The sequence below is a fragment of the Lupinus angustifolius genome, chromosome LG19 (assembly GCF_001865875.1).
Source record: "Lupinus angustifolius cultivar Tanjil chromosome LG19, LupAngTanjil_v1.0, whole genome shotgun sequence".
Classification (NCBI taxonomy): domain Eukaryota; kingdom Viridiplantae; phylum Streptophyta; class Magnoliopsida; order Fabales; family Fabaceae; genus Lupinus; species Lupinus angustifolius.
Window position 1 is genome coordinate 16,169,795 of NC_032027.1, and position 21,202 is coordinate 16,190,996.

The 21,202-nt window shown below is 28.6% G+C and overlaps 2 protein-coding genes across 4 annotated transcripts; one reads left to right on the forward strand and one right to left on the reverse strand.

Moving 5' to 3' along the window:
- LOC109334843 (protein DEHYDRATION-INDUCED 19 homolog 4-like) lies at window positions 10,189–17,079 on the forward strand. 3 transcript variants are annotated; one of them, XM_019570827.1, is made up of 6 exons: window positions 14,246–14,422; window positions 14,507–14,652; window positions 15,215–15,292; window positions 15,999–16,258; window positions 16,785–16,906; window positions 16,938–17,079. In XM_019570827.1, the coding sequence occupies exons 1-5, from the start codon at window positions 14,356–14,358 to the stop codon at window positions 16,885–16,887; spliced, it is 654 nt and encodes a 217-aa protein (XP_019426372.1). In that variant the 5' UTR covers window positions 14,246–14,355; the 3' UTR covers window positions 16,888–16,906; window positions 16,938–17,079. The 3 variants fall into 3 exon arrangements, with proteins under 3 accessions (XP_019426371.1, XP_019426372.1, XP_019426370.1); XM_019570826.1 differs by lacking the exons at window positions 14,246–14,422; window positions 14,507–14,652 and adding exons at window positions 10,189–10,366; window positions 10,451–10,596 and having other exon boundaries at window positions 16,785–17,076; XM_019570825.1 differs by having other exon boundaries at window positions 16,785–17,076.
- Window positions 18,759–19,783, reverse strand: LOC109333579 (protein LlR18B). The gene is made up of 2 exons (XM_019569084.1): window positions 19,490–19,783; window positions 18,759–19,196 (listed from the first exon to the last, which is right to left on the reverse strand). The coding sequence occupies exons 1-2, from the start codon at window positions 19,668–19,670 to the stop codon at window positions 18,907–18,909; spliced, it is 471 nt and encodes a 156-aa protein (XP_019424629.1). The 5' UTR covers window positions 19,671–19,783; the 3' UTR covers window positions 18,759–18,906.

The window sequence follows — 21,202 nt, forward strand, 5'->3', positions numbered from 1 at the left end:
TTACTCTTAATGATGCATTTGGTAATTTATTTGGCATATGAGGCTATAGTTGCAAGACAAAATAGATCACATTAATTTGTGTACACTAAAATAGTTCAATAACTTTTATTATTTTGTTTTTGTTTTTAATAAGTTCACGATTCTTCTACTACCATAATTTCTTTTGGTTCTCCAAATTCAAAATTGTAAAGAAGATAATGAATATAGTATACCAATTTTGATTATTAGAGTTTTTTCATTGAGTTATTTTATTTATTTATTGATATCCTTTTTATTCTTTGCAGGTGAAGATTAAATAACTAATTTTTTATATACAAAAACTCGGAAATGACTATTTTGTATTTTTTGGAAAAACAATTTATATCTATTTAGATGGACCATTTTTTAGGATTATAAGACTTTTTATGTGTATGATATATGTAGTTATGATATTTTTACGTTGACATATTTAACTCATATTTCATTGGATTGTATGACTTTTCTAATTTTAAATATAATGATGTGCTTATTATTTATTTTCCATTATATATTCATATTATAATTTGATATTTCCATCAATTACTAAAACATGTCGAAATGAAATTGTGAGTATAGGTATGACTCTTTTATTACCAATATTTATACCAACGGAATAAAATCGTAGGTATAAGAAAACATATTCATCTATAGCGATGCACAAACACTGAAGGTATAAGTTTTAGTCTTATACCTACAATCCTGACTCTCATCACTAAAAGCTATAGTGACAAGGAAATCTGTAGGTATAAACATCTATACTGACAGATAGAATTCGAAGGTATAGGTTGAAGATTTATATTCATTCTCCAAACAATCATCACTAAAACCTATAGTGATAGTAAAAAACCATAGGTATGGTGACTTAAATATGACGGACATAAACATTCGTAGGTAAAAGTTTGTTGTACTCTACCTACGGTTTTATCTTTTATCGAGGATTTTCTATGGACATATGGTAAATTTATTGTTGTGAATTATCATATGTTTTCTTTTATTTCTTAATATAAAAAATGAAACATACCCTAAGTGAAGATGATGAAACAACATATAAAGACCTTAGTGTAATACATGTTAGAAAATGAAGTACTTCATGAACACCTAATTTCGTTCTAAAATATTAAAATTAAATATTACACTATTGGTCATTTTAAGAACCAATAGATTCATGTTAACTTATTCTAAAATAATTTTAATCTTGGGCTGAACATAACATGTTGCAATGTTGCATATATGGTTACATTTTAATAAGTAATCTAGAATCATGAATATGATGGCATTTTAAATAGAAATAGTTATTTATTGAACAATATATATGAGTATAAAAAAGACTTTTACAATTAAGCATTTCACATTATTCTATGCTTCTGGTTACTAAAAATATGTAATACAGAATAGCAGCATCTGGTTACTTAAACATTAATCAAATACTTAAAATTATTCACCAAATAATTTTAAATGATTAAACATTTTTAAAATATAAAAATCTTTGACCACTCAAATAAAGCAATATATGAAGTGACATATATATATATATATATATATATATATATATATATATATATATATATATATATATATATATATATATATATATATATATATATATGTCACTTCATATATTGCTTTATTTGAGTGGTCAAAGATTTTTATATTTTAAAAATGTTTAATCATTTAAAATTATTTGGTGAATAATTTTAAGTATTTGATTAATGTTTAAGTAACCAGATGCTGCTATTCTGTATTACATATTTTTAGTAACCAGAAGCATAGAATAATGTGAAATGCTTAATTGTAAAAGTCTTTTTTATACTCATATATATTGTTCAATAAATAACTATTTCTATTTAAAATGCCATCATATTCATGATTCTAGATTACTTATTAAAATGTAACCATATATGCAACATTGCAACATGTTATGTTCAGCCCAAGATTAAAATTATTTTAGAATAAGTTAACATGAATCTATTGGTTCTTAAAATGACCAATAGTGTAATATTTAATTTTAATATTTTAGAACGAAATTAGGTGTTCATGAAGTACTTCATTTTCTAACATGTATTACACTAAGGTCTTTATATGTTGTTTCATCATCTTCACTTAGGGTATGTTTCATTTTTTATATTAAGAAATAAAAGAAAACATATGATAATTCACAACAATAAATTTACCATATGTCCATAGAAAATCCTCGATAAAAGATAAAACCGTAGGTAGAGTACAACAAACTTTTACCTACGAATGTTTATGTCCGTCATATTTAAGTCACCATACCTATGGTTTTTTACTATCACTATAGGTTTTAGTGATGATTGTTTGGAGAATGAATATAAATCTTCAACCTATACCTTCGAATTCTATCTGTCAGTATAGATGTTTATACCTACAGATTTCCTTGTCACTATAGCTTTTAGTGATGAGAGTCAGGATTGTAGGTATAAGACTAAAACTTATACCTTCAGTGTTTGTGCATCGCTATAGATGAATATGTTCGTGATAGATCCAAAATAAAAAGAGAGCTAAAGAATAGAAAGAAATGATATTCTATCAAACAATTCCTGACCTCTTAATAATCAATATTTAATTTAAATTTTATTAAATGAAACTTTAAATTTAATCAAAAAATATAATTAGGTTATTCATGTGTTATTTTTATAGTCCATTAATAATTCTGTAAAAAGAATAAATAACAATATTTTCAAAAGGATGAAGTTTCTATTGTTATAAAAAAGTCCAATATTGAACTTATATAATGACATATGTGATAGATAAAATTTTAAAGGTCTAAATTTTAAATTATTCATAAATAAATATATTATAAAAATAATTAATTATCATTTATCTCGTATTCTAATAATGAACTCTCCATTAATCGGAACTTGTATGAGATTCAAAGTGACACCTGGAGATGTCCTAGGTGTGTATGCGTGGGACCTTGTTGTAGGGTAACTGGACCAACGCGCAAAGCAAGGAGGGCTTCTGAGTTGGGACTTGGGTCCTAATCTCCCTTATCACTGCAAAACAATTGGCCCCACCTTAACATCACTGAGTTTTTCATACAAGTCCCTTTCATAATTTAATAATTTATTTGCTCCATCTATGTGTATTATCTATGATTTAATCGGATTGGCCCTTCGGTAACATTTTTTTTCATATATATACAAAACTCGAAGTTGAATCTCACATAATAGGAATTAAACATATTATTTAAAAAAACATTTTGATTACTTGTAATTTTGTAATTGTAATATATAAGAAGTATACTCCTATCACTTTCCATCTTTTTTCCTCCCTCCTTTTGCTGCCTACTAATATTTTATAAGTATACATTTTATTCATAAAATTATCTTGAGTAGCCAAATACTTATTTTGTTCATCTTTTAGGAAAGATCAACCACAAGCATAACATGAAAGCACATATTTTGTCTCATAAGTTATGTTGTTATCTATACCATTAACCTATGATTGATTGAAAAAAATATGTTTACGTTAAAAAATTAATAATTAATTAATTTTTTAATCAATCACAACTAATAATACATGTAGCAAATATGTATCTAACATCATATGCGTTAAAGCAAGTAAAAGAGCTTAGTGTGTTTAGTTTAGAAAAACAAATACAATACCTTAAGAAAGATCTTTCTACCCCATTAACCCATAAATATAAAGGTACTCTCTTTGTTTTTTTATGCACTACATGCCTCTATTCTGGTTAATAGGATTGGAAACAAGATAAATCGAGTCAAATCAGAACTAAATTTGATAAGGATTTGCTTGAAAGGATTTATGTTTTCAGCTCAAATTTGGTTTGATTGAAGTTCGTCAACTGTTTGATTCGTCTCATTAGCTAGAATTGGTTTGGTTCATAAAAAATTTGTAAACTATTTAGTTTAATTTATTAGCTTGACTAGTGTGGTCTATTTAGCTCGAATGATGATTATTTATTTAATGAATATAAAATTAAAGATATATATATATATATATATATATATATATACACACAATGTACATACACATACAATATAAATATATATTTTTACTAATACACATATATAGATATATATAATTCAGTCAACACATGAGCCTAACGAAGTGAACTATACTGATTAAATTTGGCTAGTTTATTTAATAATCTTAATTTTTAGCTTAAGTTTAACTCGTTTGGTTCAAGAACCAAGTTTATCAAATTAAATGTTGAGTCAAAATTCAAATGAATGTCGAGTTGATTTGGTCATTATCTGTCTTACACGTTAGATTGTCGTTCCCCCTATTCATGGTCTTTGTATAGACTACTTCTCTAAGATGGGATATATTATGTTGGTTCCAAATTTTTTGATGTTTAAGAAGCCAACAAATAATGTAAAAATTTAATATAAACTGATTAAAATATCTCTGTTAATTTTTACATATTTCCATTATTAATTTCTCATCATAAATTCGATGAAAATTCCAATAAGTGGAAAAAAGAATTGGAATAAAAATTAGTAAGAAAATAATTAAATAAAATATTCGTTGAAAAGTTGAGAAACCGGTTTCATCACAATTTCATTCGTATATTGAAAATATATTAAGAAAGATTAATACATTAAAAATGGAGAAAATTTTGGAAATAAATTAAAAGTGTTTATTAAATCAGGGGGGAAATACTTAAATAAAGTTAAAAAAATACATACAATTTATCTCAATCCTATAAACATAAAAAATATGGAATTAAAAGCTGTGGGATGAAGTAAGTAATTCATGACCAAAGCCAGTTTACTATTTTATGCAGGAAACACCAGATAGTATTGTGTGGGGATGTAACAAAGGTCTCCAAAAAAAAATTAACTTCCAGATTTTAAAATATTTTTTGATAAAAAAAGTTATGGGATATTAAATCTCCTTTTACCTTACATTCCAGTATTTAATTTTTTAGTGTTGGAGAGGATCTCACTCCCTTTTGTACTGCTGTTTGGAATTAATATTTATAATATCCTTTATACTAATTATCATTCCATAATTCCACACAAGATTATTTGAGTGTGTTTGCTTTGACTATTTTATATTTTCATTTTCAATAAAATTAGAAAATGAAAACATATTTGCGTTATTATTTTCATTTTATATTTCAAAAAACTTGAGCTATATTTCTAGAAATTCTGAAAGTGTAAAAATATGATTTCCAACATTTTCAATAATGAAGGAGTCATATTTTTTGAAAACTTTAACATTTTTTATTTCACTAATTCCAAATCTTTTTATGCTTTAGAAATTCAATCCACATTTATACTTTGTTTTTTAATTATCTTATTTATTACTCCTCTTTTCCACATGTATTTTTTTAATTTTTTTTAATTCAGTTTTCAATGTGCATTAAATTTGGTTATTTTAGTCAAATGATATTAAAATTTTATACCATTTAATAATTTCTTAAATCATGTACATAACCTTAAATATAAAAAATATGAAAATGATGAAATGTATTTTTTATTATTCTCTCTACTGATCAACAAAATGTAAAATCTATGAATGAATGTCTCACTCGTTTACGCATCTTCGTAATAAAAATTATTTCTTTCTATCTAAATATTAAAAAAAATTCTTCGTCCCTCTTAATGTTATTGTTGAAATAATTTAACAATGAGTGTCATAATATATGACTCATGAAGTTAGTGCAAAAACTAAATAATATAATACTTGCGTGATACTAATTTATTTTAACTAACTTTTTTAAAGAGCACTTGCAAATCCATGATCCTTTTATGACATTCTACAAGTCACAGTGATAGACAATAATCAAGTCCAACAATTAAATGTGTTTAATGTATTGTTGACATAAAATTTATTGAAAAGGAAAATACAAGTATCAAATAAAAGACATTCCTATGAGCGATATTTGTTGGGAGGGACAGTCACGAACTTAAAAAACAATTAGTTTATTATCTAAAGGTGATGGGATACACTTGATAGTACCAAAAAATATAATGCCATCATATAAAACAAGTCGCTTGATTATTTTAGTAATTAAAATGTAGAATTGAAATATTTGCAATATTAATTATTCTTATTTGTGGGGTTTTGAATGAAGAATTTTGAAAACTAAAATGAGAATAATAAATATATTCTGAGGAAATAAAAATATGGAAATGAAAATATTTTTTTGAAAAATAAATAAATAAAAAATAGGAAAAACGCAATCACATCCTTATATATCGATATACTTTAGTCTTAGAGATAGCTACAATTTTGTGAGTACAATGACAATTGATTTGTCATATTTTTTTAGCATTGGGTTGGGCCAGTATTAAGGCCCATACTACAACTCTACAAGAAAGAGAGATAAACTGATGATATTTGACAATTTTACTTACATAATAATCTATTACTATATAGCAAAAAAATTGATCACATAAAATTTTCCCACTAAAGTTCATTACCTCTTAATATGCCACCTCACACATATAATAACAACATTTATCAATTGTTTAAATAACCGTTAATTATAGAGTTTAAAATCTATGGAATATGTAAAGTTTTTTATATTGTCACCCTATCATTCACCAATTTGTATTACTTTTGTTTGAGAGTCAATAGTGGTTAATAAATCAATGGTAGATGATTGACTGATAGTATAAAAACACTTACACTATCAATGGATACATATTAAATCCTTAATTATAACATTAAAAAGGACAAAATTCCTTGATAATCACATGGTGAACAGTACATTGTAAATAGAAAGTGGCACACCCTCCGATAGTATATACTACTTTTTATACATTTAATATTTAAATAATATAAATTGTAATTAGTCATTGATCCCTTCTTCTTTAGTAGCATTTATTTTTCTTCTCGTAACATTTTTTTTTTGTTTTTTACAGGTATCCTCGCACTAGAGATAATCCTATTCAAGCCAAAAATATCTATAAGTACGTGAGGCTAACTCTACCAACGAATATTTTTTTCCATCCACAAAACTCGAATACGAAGGACTATAAAAAAGATATGTTTCTTCCCTTTAATCTTTAAATTCAAAAAACATTATTACAATTCATATTAAATGATATTAAATAATTTTTTCAAGTTCATTAATATTTCCTTCATCTCTCTACTTGTCACGTATTCATTATATTTCTTTCTCATTATTCTTCTCTTCAACCAATTTTTCTCCTTCATCCATTTCAAATGTTTTTTCTTTTTTTATTAGGAAGAAATATATGTTACTTTCATATGAAAGTCTTTCAAGAATTTTTTGAAACTCCTTAAAACTGATATCAAACATGCTGCTATGATTTCAACATGATCATGCTGCCAAACACTAACACACGAATAACTTATTCCCAATATGTGCACAATGGTTCTTATTGAGACTCTTATATTTGGATCTCATGATGCTAATCATGCTATGGGCTTAACCCTAATTTTTTTTTATGTATTTGATTCCTACTTTTTTTTGTTTATCTCCTAATCAAGTTTCTCTTTTTAGTAGTGGTTCATCTTTAAATAAACATGTGTGTTTTATGTGTCCTAACATGTGCTTGTTTAATTCTTATTTTAAAATTGGGTTTCTCTATATCTGACAACAAAATACACATTTTATCTGTGTAGAGGTGGAAGATTGGCTGTGATGCTGCACAGAATAATGCAGATTAAACTGACCAATAAATCACTCTTCCTTTCTCTATCTGTGTATGCATCTTTCAAAATAGGACATTGGTTGTTTAAGTGATATGTTTATAAACTTATGTAGGTGGTGTGCTTATAAAATTATGTTTTGTGGTATTCACATTCTTATTCTTTAATTGATGCTTGTGGCTTAATCTCTATCTTCAATGTTCATCATTTGTTTCAGAATTTCATTTATTAATTTTACAAACCTTTGCTTGAGGGGTGTCTTATATTATAGAAAAGGATAGGGAAGGCATGATAGGAAACTAATTGTTGTACACCACAAGTGAAGGAATTGAAGATCTCATTTTGTTGTAGGAGAAAATGTTAAAGGACTAATTTCTAATTTAGTTGTTGTTCTTCATGGGATTGTAGCAACTAACCTCATGGGATCAAAGTACCTCATTTAGGACGAGGTTTCTTTTCTTTTGCTATCTATATGTGGAAAATGCATCATATATATGTTTAGTGGTAGAATAATATAATTGTGCTCATACTTTTAGTATTAATTTTCTTACATAGTCTATTTGATTTCAGGGTTATGTCATTGTTATGATTCACATAGGAAATAGTCAAAATGACCTATTTTCATTTTTCTTTATTCCCTTTTTCTTTGCCATTTATAAGATTTAGTTATGATTTGGGTATATACCTATAACAACAACACATACCGAAAGTTACAGAAGCATGATGATCTATATACCTAAGCATCAATCTATGTCATTGAAGAACACGACCTAGGTTAACTTAAAAATTTATATATTATGGATTATTGGTACCTTGAATTTGTTTTCAAAAACATGATCACATCTAATATGTCTGCATAATCATTTTAAACTTTCATTTTCCAATCTAATATATTTTGTCTTTCAGGCACACTAGAAATAAAGAAACACTCGTCCAATGTATAATGGAACATCTACGGTAATTATCATCTTATTTAGCTATATGCGTAAGGATCCTATAATTGTGTGTTTTTGTGCATCTCTTTATCTCATCATTTTTAACTAATGGACCTCTCTCTTTAACGGTTTAGTTTCCAAAGTGAGGAAACAGAGTTAATTTTATTTTTTTAGTTCTAAACCATTAAAGAGGAATATAATGGTTAAAATTAACGAGTTAGAAAGATACACAAAAATGGACTATTATTTTTTGTGCACCTTTGTTATAACTAACTATCATTTAACCAAATTTGTAGGTTTCTATAATACTTGCATTAAAAAAGGACTATTATTTTTTTGTGTATCTTTACATATTAACGGTTGGTCTCACATAATTTGTATGATCTATTACTAAACTTTTACTTTATACTTTGTGTTCTGAAATAATTAATGTATATAAGTTTTCTTTTCTGAAATAATTAATGTATATATCTACATTCTCAAAAAACCTCATAGCTGTTGATTGGCTATTCTAAATGTGATCATTATAGATGTATAGATGTCAAATGGAGTAGCTTATATAAATATAAATGTCTTCCAATAATGTATTTATCTAAATAAGCTTATATCTAGGTAATGTTTAAGTTAGTTTTATGTTTCAAAAAACTAGTATGGTCTTAGAGAAAAAGCTTATAAACTTTTTTAGGCATTATGTATATTCCATGGGCACTTTAAAGTTGCGTGAAAGTAAAAACATTTTTTAACAGCCTCGCTGTCTTTTTAATGGTTACTACAAAAAACACATACAATAAAATTAGTTTTTAATATTTGTGTTTATATATATATATTTCATTTTATTGTATCAAATAACTCTACAATATTACACATATATATATATCTTTCTTTAATAATATTGATACTAACATGCATGCTTATTAACATGCATCAAAATTAATGTGTCTCATGCGAATACACAGGTAAAATATGTATTCTTAATTATATAAATGTACGAGTATAATATATGTTTTTAAATATGAATGAACGAGTAACAATTGTGTGTTAAATCATGTGAATGAACATATAATAAATATGTTCTTAACCATGCAAATGCACGAATGTGAATGCATGTATAACATGTATGTTCTTAATCATGGGAGTACACGAATAATATGTACATTCTTAATATATCAAAGTAACAACATGTGTTCTTACTTTGATAAGAAAGCCAATGCATGGATAAATTACTACTGTTATGTAGGAATAAGACTCATGCTAAATACACCATTTAACCACCATCAAAATTTGTAGTTTCTGTATATATTTCAGTTAAAGTGTATCATAACATATCCATATTTTATATGTTCTATCTACCCGCCAAAACAGAACATATCATATGTGCTACAAATATTGGTTTCTTTTGTTCTAATGTCCTAGTTTATGGTATTAGATTATAACCTACCAATCTACCATACTCATTCACATCGTAATTTTCAGAAACTACTTAAATTAAATGTATTAAAAAATAAGAGCATTTCCAAAATTAGACATGAAACACGTGCCTCATTTTCCATACACACCCTCATCCATAGCATGTTAAAAAACACAGAACAGAAAGCAACACAATACAACACATTCTCGTACACCAAGGTCGGTTCAGTCTCTCTCTCTCTCTCTCTCTCTCTCTCTCTATCTCCATTCTGAGGGTTTTATTGTTCACGGTTGAAGCACTTCAAAGTTTTATCCTTTTCTCAACATGGACTCTGATTCCTGGATTTCTGCTCGTCATTCTAATTCCTCACGCCGTTATCATTCTCGATCTGGTTCGTTCTTCATTCACTCTAATTCATTTTCCGTTTGTTTTGGATAAAAATTGAAGCTTTTTTAATTGATGTGTGTTTTTGTAGATCTGTATCTGGGTGGGTATGAGGATTTGGACGGTGGAGATGATCTTAGGTCGGAGTTCCTCTGTCCATTTTGTTCTGAGGATTACGACGTCGTTGGCCTTTGTTGCCACATTGATGAGGAGCATCCTCTTGAAGCCAAAAATGGGGTATCTTCTATTTTCTCAATTCAAATAATATCCCTTTATTTATTTATGATCATGAAATAATAATAATTATAGATGATTGACTGATAGTATAAAAACACTTACACTATCAATGGATACATATTAAATCCTTAATTATAACATTAAAAAGGACAAAATTCCTTGATAATCACATGGTGAACAGTACATTGTAAATAGAAAGTGGCACACCCTCCGATAGTATATACTACTTTTTATACATTTAATATTTAAATAATATAAATTGTAATTAGTCATTGATCCCTTCTTCTTTAGTAGCATTTATTTTTCTTCTCGTAACATTTTTTTTTTGTTTTTTACAGGTATCCTCGCACTAGAGATAATCCTATTCAAGCCAAAAATATCTATAAGTACGTGAGGCTAACTCTACCAACGAATATTTTTTTCCATCCACAAAACTCGAATACGAAGGACTATAAAAAAGATATGTTTCTTCCCTTTAATCTTTAAATTCAAAAAACATTATTACAATTCATATTAAATGATATTAAATAATTTTTTCAAGTTCATTAATATTTCCTTCATCTCTCTACTTGTCACGTATTCATTATATTTCTTTCTCATTATTCTTCTCTTCAACCAATTTTTCTCCTTCATCCATTTCAAATGTTTTTTCTTTTTTTATTAGGAAGAAATATATGTTACTTTCATATGAAAGTCTTTCAAGAATTTTTTGAAACTCCTTAAAACTGATATCAAACATGCTGCTATGATTTCAACATGATCATGCTGCCAAACACTAACACACGAATAACTTATTCCCAATATGTGCACAATGGTTCTTATTGAGACTCTTATATTTGGATCTCATGATGCTAATCATGCTATGGGCTTAACCCTAATTTTTTTTTATGTATTTGATTCCTACTTTTTTTTGTTTATCTCCTAATCAAGTTTCTCTTTTTAGTAGTGGTTCATCTTTAAATAAACATGTGTGTTTTATGTGTCCTAACATGTGCTTGTTTAATTCTTATTTTAAAATTGGGTTTCTCTATATCTGACAACAAAATACACATTTTATCTGTGTAGAGGTGGAAGATTGGCTGTGATGCTGCACAGAATAATGCAGATTAAACTGACCAATAAATCACTCTTCCTTTCTCTATCTGTGTATGCATCTTTCAAAATAGGACATTGGTTGTTTAAGTGATATGTTTATAAACTTATGTAGGTGGTGTGCTTATAAAATTATGTTTTGTGGTATTCACATTCTTATTCTTTAATTGATGCTTGTGGCTTAATCTCTATCTTCAATGTTCATCATTTGTTTCAGAATTTCATTTATTAATTTTACAAACCTTTGCTTGAGGGGTGTCTTATATTATAGAAAAGGATAGGGAAGGCATGATAGGAAACTAATTGTTGTACACCACAAGTGAAGGAATTGAAGATCTCATTTTGTTGTAGGAGAAAATGTTAAAGGACTAATTTCTAATTTAGTTGTTGTTCTTCATGGGATTGTAGCAACTAACCTCATGGGATCAAAGTACCTCATTTAGGACGAGGTTTCTTTTCTTTTGCTATCTATATGTGGAAAATGCATCATATATATGTTTAGTGGTAGAATAATATAATTGTGCTCATACTTTTAGTATTAATTTTCTTACATAGTCTATTTGATTTCAGGGTTATGTCATTGTTATGATTCACATAGGAAATAGTCAAAATGACCTATTTTCATTTTTCTTTATTCCCTTTTTCTTTGCCATTTATAAGATTTAGTTATGATTTGGGTATATACCTATAACAACAACACATACCGAAAGTTACAGAAGCATGATGATCTATATACCTAAGCATCAATCTATGTCATTGAAGAACACGACCTAGGTTAACTTAAAAATTTATATATTATGGATTATTGGTACCTTGAATTTGTTTTCAAAAACATGATCACATCTAATATGTCTGCATAATCATTTTAAACTTTCATTTTCCAATCTAATATATTTTGTCTTTCAGGCACACTAGAAATAAAGAAACACTCGTCCAATGTATAATGGAACATCTACGGTAATTATCATCTTATTTAGCTATATGCGTAAGGATCCTATAATTGTGTGTTTTTGTGCATCTCTTTATCTCATCATTTTTAACTAATGGACCTCTCTCTTTAACGGTTTAGTTTCCAAAGTGAGGAAACAGAGTTAATTTTATTTTTTTAGTTCTAAACCATTAAAGAGGAATATAATGGTTAAAATTAACGAGTTAGAAAGATACACAAAAATGGACTATTATTTTTTGTGCACCTTTGTTATAACTAACTATCATTTAACCAAATTTGTAGGTTTCTATAATACTTGCATTAAAAAAGGACTATTATTTTTTTGTGTATCTTTACATATTAACGGTTGGTCTCACATAATTTGTATGATCTATTACTAAACTTTTACTTTATACTTTGTGTTCTGAAATAATTAATGTATATAAGTTTTCTTTTCTGAAATAATTAATGTATATATCTACATTCTCAAAAAACCTCATAGCTGTTGATTGGCTATTCTAAATGTGATCATTATAGATGTATAGATGTCAAATGGAGTAGCTTATATAAATATAAATGTCTTCCAATAATGTATTTATCTAAATAAGCTTATATCTAGGTAATGTTTAAGTTAGTTTTATGTTTCAAAAAACTAGTATGGTCTTAGAGAAAAAGCTTATAAACTTTTTTAGGCATTATGTATATTCCATGGGCACTTTAAAGTTGCGTGAAAGTAAAAACATTTTTTAACAGCCTCGCTGTCTTTTTAATGGTTACTACAAAAAACACATACAATAAAATTAGTTTTTAATATTTGTGTTTATATATATATATTTCATTTTATTGTATCAAATAACTCTACAATATTACACATATATATATATCTTTCTTTAATAATATTGATACTAACATGCATGCTTATTAACATGCATCAAAATTAATGTGTCTCATGCGAATACACAGGTAAAATATGTATTCTTAATTATATAAATGTACGAGTATAATATATGTTTTTAAATATGAATGAACGAGTAACAATTGTGTGTTAAATCATGTGAATGAACATATAATAAATATGTTCTTAACCATGCAAATGCACGAATGTGAATGCATGTATAACATGTATGTTCTTAATCATGGGAGTACACGAATAATATGTACATTCTTAATATATCAAAGTAACAACATGTGTTCTTACTTTGATAAGAAAGCCAATGCATGGATAAATTACTACTGTTATGTAGGAATAAGACTCATGCTAAATACACCATTTAACCACCATCAAAATTTGTAGTTTCTGTATATATTTCAGTTAAAGTGTATCATAACATATCCATATTTTATATGTTCTATCTACCCGCCAAAACAGAACATATCATATGTGCTACAAATATTGGTTTCTTTTGTTCTAATGTCCTAGTTTATGGTATTAGATTATAACCTACCAATCTACCATACTCATTCACATCGTAATTTTCAGAAACTACTTAAATTAAATGTATTAAAAAATAAGAGCATTTCCAAAATTAGACATGAAACACGTGCCTCATTTTCCATACACACCCTCATCCATAGCATGTTAAAAAACACAGAACAGAAAGCAACACAATACAACACATTCTCGTACACCAAGGTCGGTTCAGTCTCTCTCTCTCTCTCTCTCTCTCTCTCTCTATCTCCATTCTGAGGGTTTTATTGTTCACGGTTGAAGCACTTCAAAGTTTTATCCTTTTCTCAACATGGACTCTGATTCCTGGATTTCTGCTCGTCATTCTAATTCCTCACGCCGTTATCATTCTCGATCTGGTTCGTTCTTCATTCACTCTAATTCATTTTCCGTTTGTTTTGGATAAAAATTGAAGCTTTTTTAATTGATGTGTGTTTTTGTAGATCTGTATCTGGGTGGGTATGAGGATTTGGACGGTGGAGATGATCTTAGGTCGGAGTTCCTCTGTCCATTTTGTTCTGAGGATTACGACGTCGTTGGCCTTTGTTGCCACATTGATGAGGAGCATCCTCTTGAAGCCAAAAATGGGGTATCTTCTATTTTCTCAATTCAAATAATATCCCTTTATTTATTTATGATCATGAAATAATAATAATTATAGTAATTATAATTGTAATTATGATTATAAATTTATAACTAACAATGGTTGTGGATTGTTATTGCGTCTTATTTCTCTATTATTTCCAAGAGGTTAAGTATTTAATGGAATGAAGCATATAAAGGGAGGACCACTAGAATTTTATCTTGTTTCATTTAGAACAAAGCAATTACTAAGGAAAAGTGATGTGCTTGTTGTGTGGGTTATATTCTTAGTTTTTACAAGTTGTGGATAATAGAGTACGAGATTGTGTAGTGGTCCAGTTTGTGTTTATGAGGATGGCCACTACATGAGTGAAGGTCTTATGGGGTATACTTGTTAGAGGAATATGGGTTCTTGTCCAAGTTTGTTACTTTTCGATAATTTTTTTTTTTTTGATACACAAGCTTTTATTTGTGAGACATTTACCTAGGATAGAGTCCTTTTTCCTAACTTTTAGTAATATTCATTATCTGTTTCTTTGTTGTTGTTTATCTATTGCTTGTATTTTCAGGTGTGTCCGGTTTGTGGAAAAAAGGTGGGGATGGATCTCGTTGGTCATATGACGATGCAACATGGGAATTTTTTAAATATATCCTTTGTACAAGTTCGTTTGTTTGATTTTGTTATTTTTAGTGGTTCAATTTCTCTTTAAAACTAGTTCTTTCGGGGCAATTTTTTTTTTATTTGTAGATCAAGGTTTCGTTCTACTCCAGTTATTTGATAATTTTAAATTGGCATTTGAATTTAACACTCATTAAGTATCATAGTATATTACTCCATAAAAAAAGACTCTGAAATAGTAACATGTTATGCTGGGAAGTTATATATCACCCATTAGTATAATTGCTTGCTGCTGAAAGAGTATGATAGATTTCATGAACCAGGGTACTCAAGTAGTTTCTATTTAGCAAGCATGTTAGTTTATTTGAATGAGTAATTGGTTATTTACCTCGTAAGTGCGATTTATGTAATGAGCCTAAGGTGGCTAATCATTGTGTAGTGCTTTTCCAGTGAGTTATGTAAGCATTATTAAATGGTAGTATCTTGTGCTTTCTCGTAGACCCAAGATCATGTTCTTTCAATTTGATTCACTATCTTGTTTCTGTCAGTAATGAAGATATGTATATAAAAAAACTCATTGTGTCAGGTGAACCCATTTTATATATGCATTGCTTCACATGACTATTCATTCCTAGTACTATTTTTAGTCATGTGTTTTGGATTGCTTGGTTCATTACTATAACTCGACCAGCCCCACGCTATAGATTTCGAAGTTTTCCTTAACCAGTAATTACGTGCAGCGCAAAAGGAGGGTCAGGAAAGCAGGCTCTAGTTCAACATATTCTATATTGAGAAAAGAGTTGCGAGAAGGAGCATCGCAGTCCCTTCTCGGAGGTTCTTCGTACATTGCTTTCCCCAATTCTGAATCTGATCCTCTTCTTTCGTCATTCATTTTTAACCCAACCGCAGTTGATGAATCTTCAAGCTCACAACCTTATCCTTCTGTTGGAGCTACCTTAGCAAAAGAAAGCTCGAAAGACAACTTCTTGGATAGGTATGAGCATTCATATTGTTTGATTAAGCTTCTTTTGTTTGAGAAAGAAATTGACAATTTTAAGTATGCAGTAGTGCAAAACTTAATGATGAAAGGTAGTATCAGAGTGATTGCTTGTTCTTATGTGTGTATGGGTAGGGCTGATAAAGGAATAGGAGATAGAATCGTAGTCCTAAAGATTGTAGCAAAGAAAGACACATTTAATGTGATTAGTGCTTATACACTATAGGTAGGGTTAGAGAAATATCACAAGTAAACCTTTTGGGGGAATTTGGAAGGTTAGTTCAATTTCTAAAGGCAGAGGGAGACCAAAGAAAACTAGAGGCAAAACGATTAGGAAAGACTTATATATCAATGTTTCGTCAGTGAACATGATTCATGACAGAATATCATGACATCGTTCGATCCATGTAGCCGACCCACCTATTGGGAGTAAAGCTCGGTTGTTGTTGTTGTCATACCTTTTTGTGTCATTGAGAATGCCATTGTGAACTAGTCCAGACCTGATGATGGCGTATTGTTACAGAAAACCCCAACAGCTGTCAGAGAAGGATCAAGAGGAGAAAGCTAGAAGGTTCGAGTTTGTGCAAGGGCTTCTAATGTCCACAATTCTTGATGATAACTTATGAAAATATAGCTTGTGTGGCATTATTGTATTAGGAGCAGGAGCTATAATTGGCAATAGCTAGATCAGAGAAATATGTATGTAACCATGTATCTAGATTTATGTTCATAAACACAAATGAATAACCTTTATTATGCTGCCTATGTTCTATGCTAGTTCCAAATATCCTATGGGAATAAAATTCATGTTACAATCATGCAGTGTAGTGTGGAATCCGGAGCCATTTGCTTGTTTTAGGTTAGGGATGACAATGAAAACCGAATCCATAAGTATCCGTCTAAACATAACCTGAATTTAACAGGGGAAAACCATTGTAATTGTGTTCGGGTTTGGGTTGGGGTAAAACCCGATCACTGCTGTATCCAACTATTTTTTTCAGGTTCCCAATGGTTTCGGGTAACCCGAAACTAGACAGGTTTGGGATAGTATTGTTAATTTTAACCTTATCAAATTCGGGTTTTGGATTTCGGGGTTGGGGTTGGGTAAGTATAAACCCGAAATAAGCTTGAGAAGGATGGTTTTGGCCTCAACTTTACAGACTTGTTTTTAAAAAGTCCTTCTGTTCTTTACAAAACTGAACACAAGGTTTCAGATAAAATATGCCATTTAAATGAACTATTATTAAACCTTATATTCATCATCATTTTCATATGAAACAAATCTATCCTATTTACAATACCACCATTCTTCCTCAACAGCCATGTGGTTCTATTTTAATGAGGCTATCACAATCCCACATAGAAACATTGAAGACCAGACACTGGTAGTGATAGCTTGGATGATATGTTCCTACCTTTGAATGATGCATATGAAAACCATCAATATTTTGATGCTACGTGCTTGAGATTCACTTATAACTGGTGTTCTTAATTTTTTAACAACATTTTTATTGATGTTCACATTGTGGGACACATTCTTATAAGTCTGTATTAAGAATTAAGAACTAGTTCCTATTTTGTAAATCATTCTTATGAGTGTTTTAAGACAAATGATAGAAACTCACCATTAAGGACACATTTTAGTGACTTCTGTCACTAAATGTGTCCTAGACATTATCCAAACATTCAAGTAAGAGGTAATTATATACTATAACTTCTCAAATTGTACAACTAGTTTTTTAGTTAATTTTAATATTAATATTTTATTACTTTGTGAAAAAAACATATTAAAGAAAATGTATAATCTTTTTAACTAAAAGATAAGTAATGAGTATGTGTAAATATATAGGCACTCAAAGATATGAGAATGATGACATGTACCAGAATTTCTTTCGGACGAGTAACTACAAAAATGAGTATTAGAGTATACTACTCATTTGACTATATTCATTGACATAGTCACTATATTTCAACAAAATTATTCCAAATAAGCCACATGTAACTATTTAGTTTTATTTGTTTTGGCTACTAAGGATTTATCATTTGTTTGACATGTTGGACATCAAAAATATATTTTTCACTCAAATATTTGTATACAATTTATTTTTATATTTTGAAAATATTTATACAAACTTTTAAACATGCAAAAATATTCAAGAAGGACAATCCGGTGGTTTAATTGAAAAGGGTTTGAGTATTTAAACATTGAGGGGCATAAGGATAATGTATTTTTTTATATATTACCAAGAATATTTCTTTATCTTTTTGGTAAACAATTAATCACTTTCAGGTACGCGACTGTTCATCTCAATAATTATCGTTCTCATGAATCGAACTCTTAACTCTTTAGTCATATCGTAAACTTATGATATCATATATTACTGAACCAACTTCTTGTTGGTAATCATAATGTATTTTGACATAAAAGAAAATATCCACAACTATAAAACACAATTCTCAACGTTATTTATTGCAGAACATAGAGGGTACAAAGATGTGAACACCAACACCCAGCACTACTTGATCATAGAGACAGAGTCACATGTATACACACATGCACTCCTTACACAAATAAAACCAAACCATACAAACTTATAACCATTATTTATATGAACCAACCATAAGCAAGTACTTGTTTTGAGGGTCTAGTAATTAGGATTTGCCAAAACATAACCCTCAACAGCTTTGAAAAGTCCAGTTCCTCTAGTCTTTGCTTCTTCACGCACTGCATCTGATAGAACATCTCCTTTGGTATGAAACTTGACCTTGATTTTCCCAATGGATCCACCATCTGGCCCACCAGAAAGCTTGCTCTCGAATGTTATTTTCTCTAAACTTTCATCTAACCCTGTGCCTCCAACTATGCTGTAATCATATTGAAAGGTTGCTTCATCAATTGCATCAACTTTGTGCAACACATAGCTAGTATGCCCATCTGAAAAATTGTTAAAATAGTTGAGTTTTTGTTAGTCGGTTAGTTAATTTGGTTAGGGTAGTTAGTGTTTTCTTCCCTTTATATAGATGATTCAATGTAACTTTGGAATTCAATTCAATTCAATAACATTTTCTCATTCTTTCTTGTTCAGCAAGAATCTTTCTTATTCATTCATGTCTACTACCATTTTAACAAAAATCATCAATCATATAAATTTTACATATATATATATATATATGTACTTAGATAATTAATGTTTTAAAGTTATATTCCAATAGAAGTGAGACAATTACCATGAGAAGCTGTTATCTTCTTAATAGTTCCTGCTCCTCCATTTCCTTCAACTATTTCAACACTTTTGATTTGCTCAATAACCTTTGGGATGATTTCATCTGAATCTTTTGTTAGAGCTTTGAATAGTTTAGCTGGAGCAACAGCAGAAGGATGCTCATCTTCAAAAGCAAAAACACCCATGATCAATAAAAATGATTCAAACACAAAGCAAGAATGATAAGAAGGTGGTGTGAGTGAGTGTTATTATAGAATATAACTTATTAGTTTGTGATGCGATTTATGCAAAGATGAGAGTGCTATTTATAGATACAATAATGGCTAGCTACTACCACTTATATTCATGTAATTATTTTCCTATTTTAATAATCTTTAATGGAATTGAGAATTAAAAAATACTTGAATTAGTCAAAATAGACGGTTTTTTTATATTATTAAATTTCTCCACCAATGCTAATGAGTTAATAATAGTAACATGGCTTCTATTTAACCCACTAGAATGAAGCTAGTGATAATGTTTTGGTTATTGGGCATTGCTTTATGGTGTGTATATTATCCAATACAGAATTTCATAACCTTTTAATATGCAACTTCTATAAAAAAAACTAGTATATTAAAACCTCAATATTAACTTATACATCAATCATTGGTATGCATAATCTATTCGATTAATATTTCAATGGAAAAGTTTTCTCTTCTGAATTTTTTGATTTATTTATCGAGTTAAATCACAACAATTTAAAAGTTAAATTGATCTATAGGTATTTGAATTACTCCCTCACGTCTGACCTTATTATAAGATGCTTTTTTCTATAAGATTTTGATGTTTCTTTTTATAAGATAGTTTACATTTTTTATACAACATTTATTATTTTTCTATTTGTCTCTATTAAATTTTTTGACGATTTCTATTTTTTTTGTTAGTGAAATGAACAATATTAAATAATAGAATTATAATCTTATAAAACTATTCATAAGTCTTAACATATAAAGATAAAATTATTCATAAATTCCTACCCAATAATCATTACTTCTAGAAGAGAGTTAGATCTTTGTCATTTATATATATGTATAAAAATCAAATGGCCGGTTAGACGCATATAAGGATCCAGATCAAGAGAACCACACACCTCACGCACTTTTTTCAAATTTGATGGCTGCAAAATGAAAACCATTTTATGCTTTAACTTTTTATTGTTTTCAAAATCAAAGCTTAAAGGCTTAGATATCACGGGGTTTTAAAGAAAATGCAGGATCCAGATCACACACATTATATTTTTTTGGCATATAATGTTTTTTATATTTAAACATAGTTATTTACCAACAAAACTTTGTGCTCTCATAGATTCTCATAATGATTAAAATATCAATGATTTGATTCATATGAACGATACTTATTCGGATGGACAATCATGCACCCGCAATGAATTAATTCATTACCTAAAAAGATAAAAGAAAATCATTGATAATACAAAAAAAATAATAGATATTTATTTTTATGTATTATCCAATCAGAAATTAGCCTAGTGATTAGATAGTTAGATTCTCAAATATCACAAGACTAAAAGTGGAGAAAATGATAAATTTTCAGAGAAAAAGTCATAACAGTCGGAAGAAACTAATTCACCAACAATGAAAAGACAAAAATAGATAGTTGAGGAACTCATGCTCTAGTCACATGTGTTTTTTACTTTATCCATAATAGTTATAGTTTT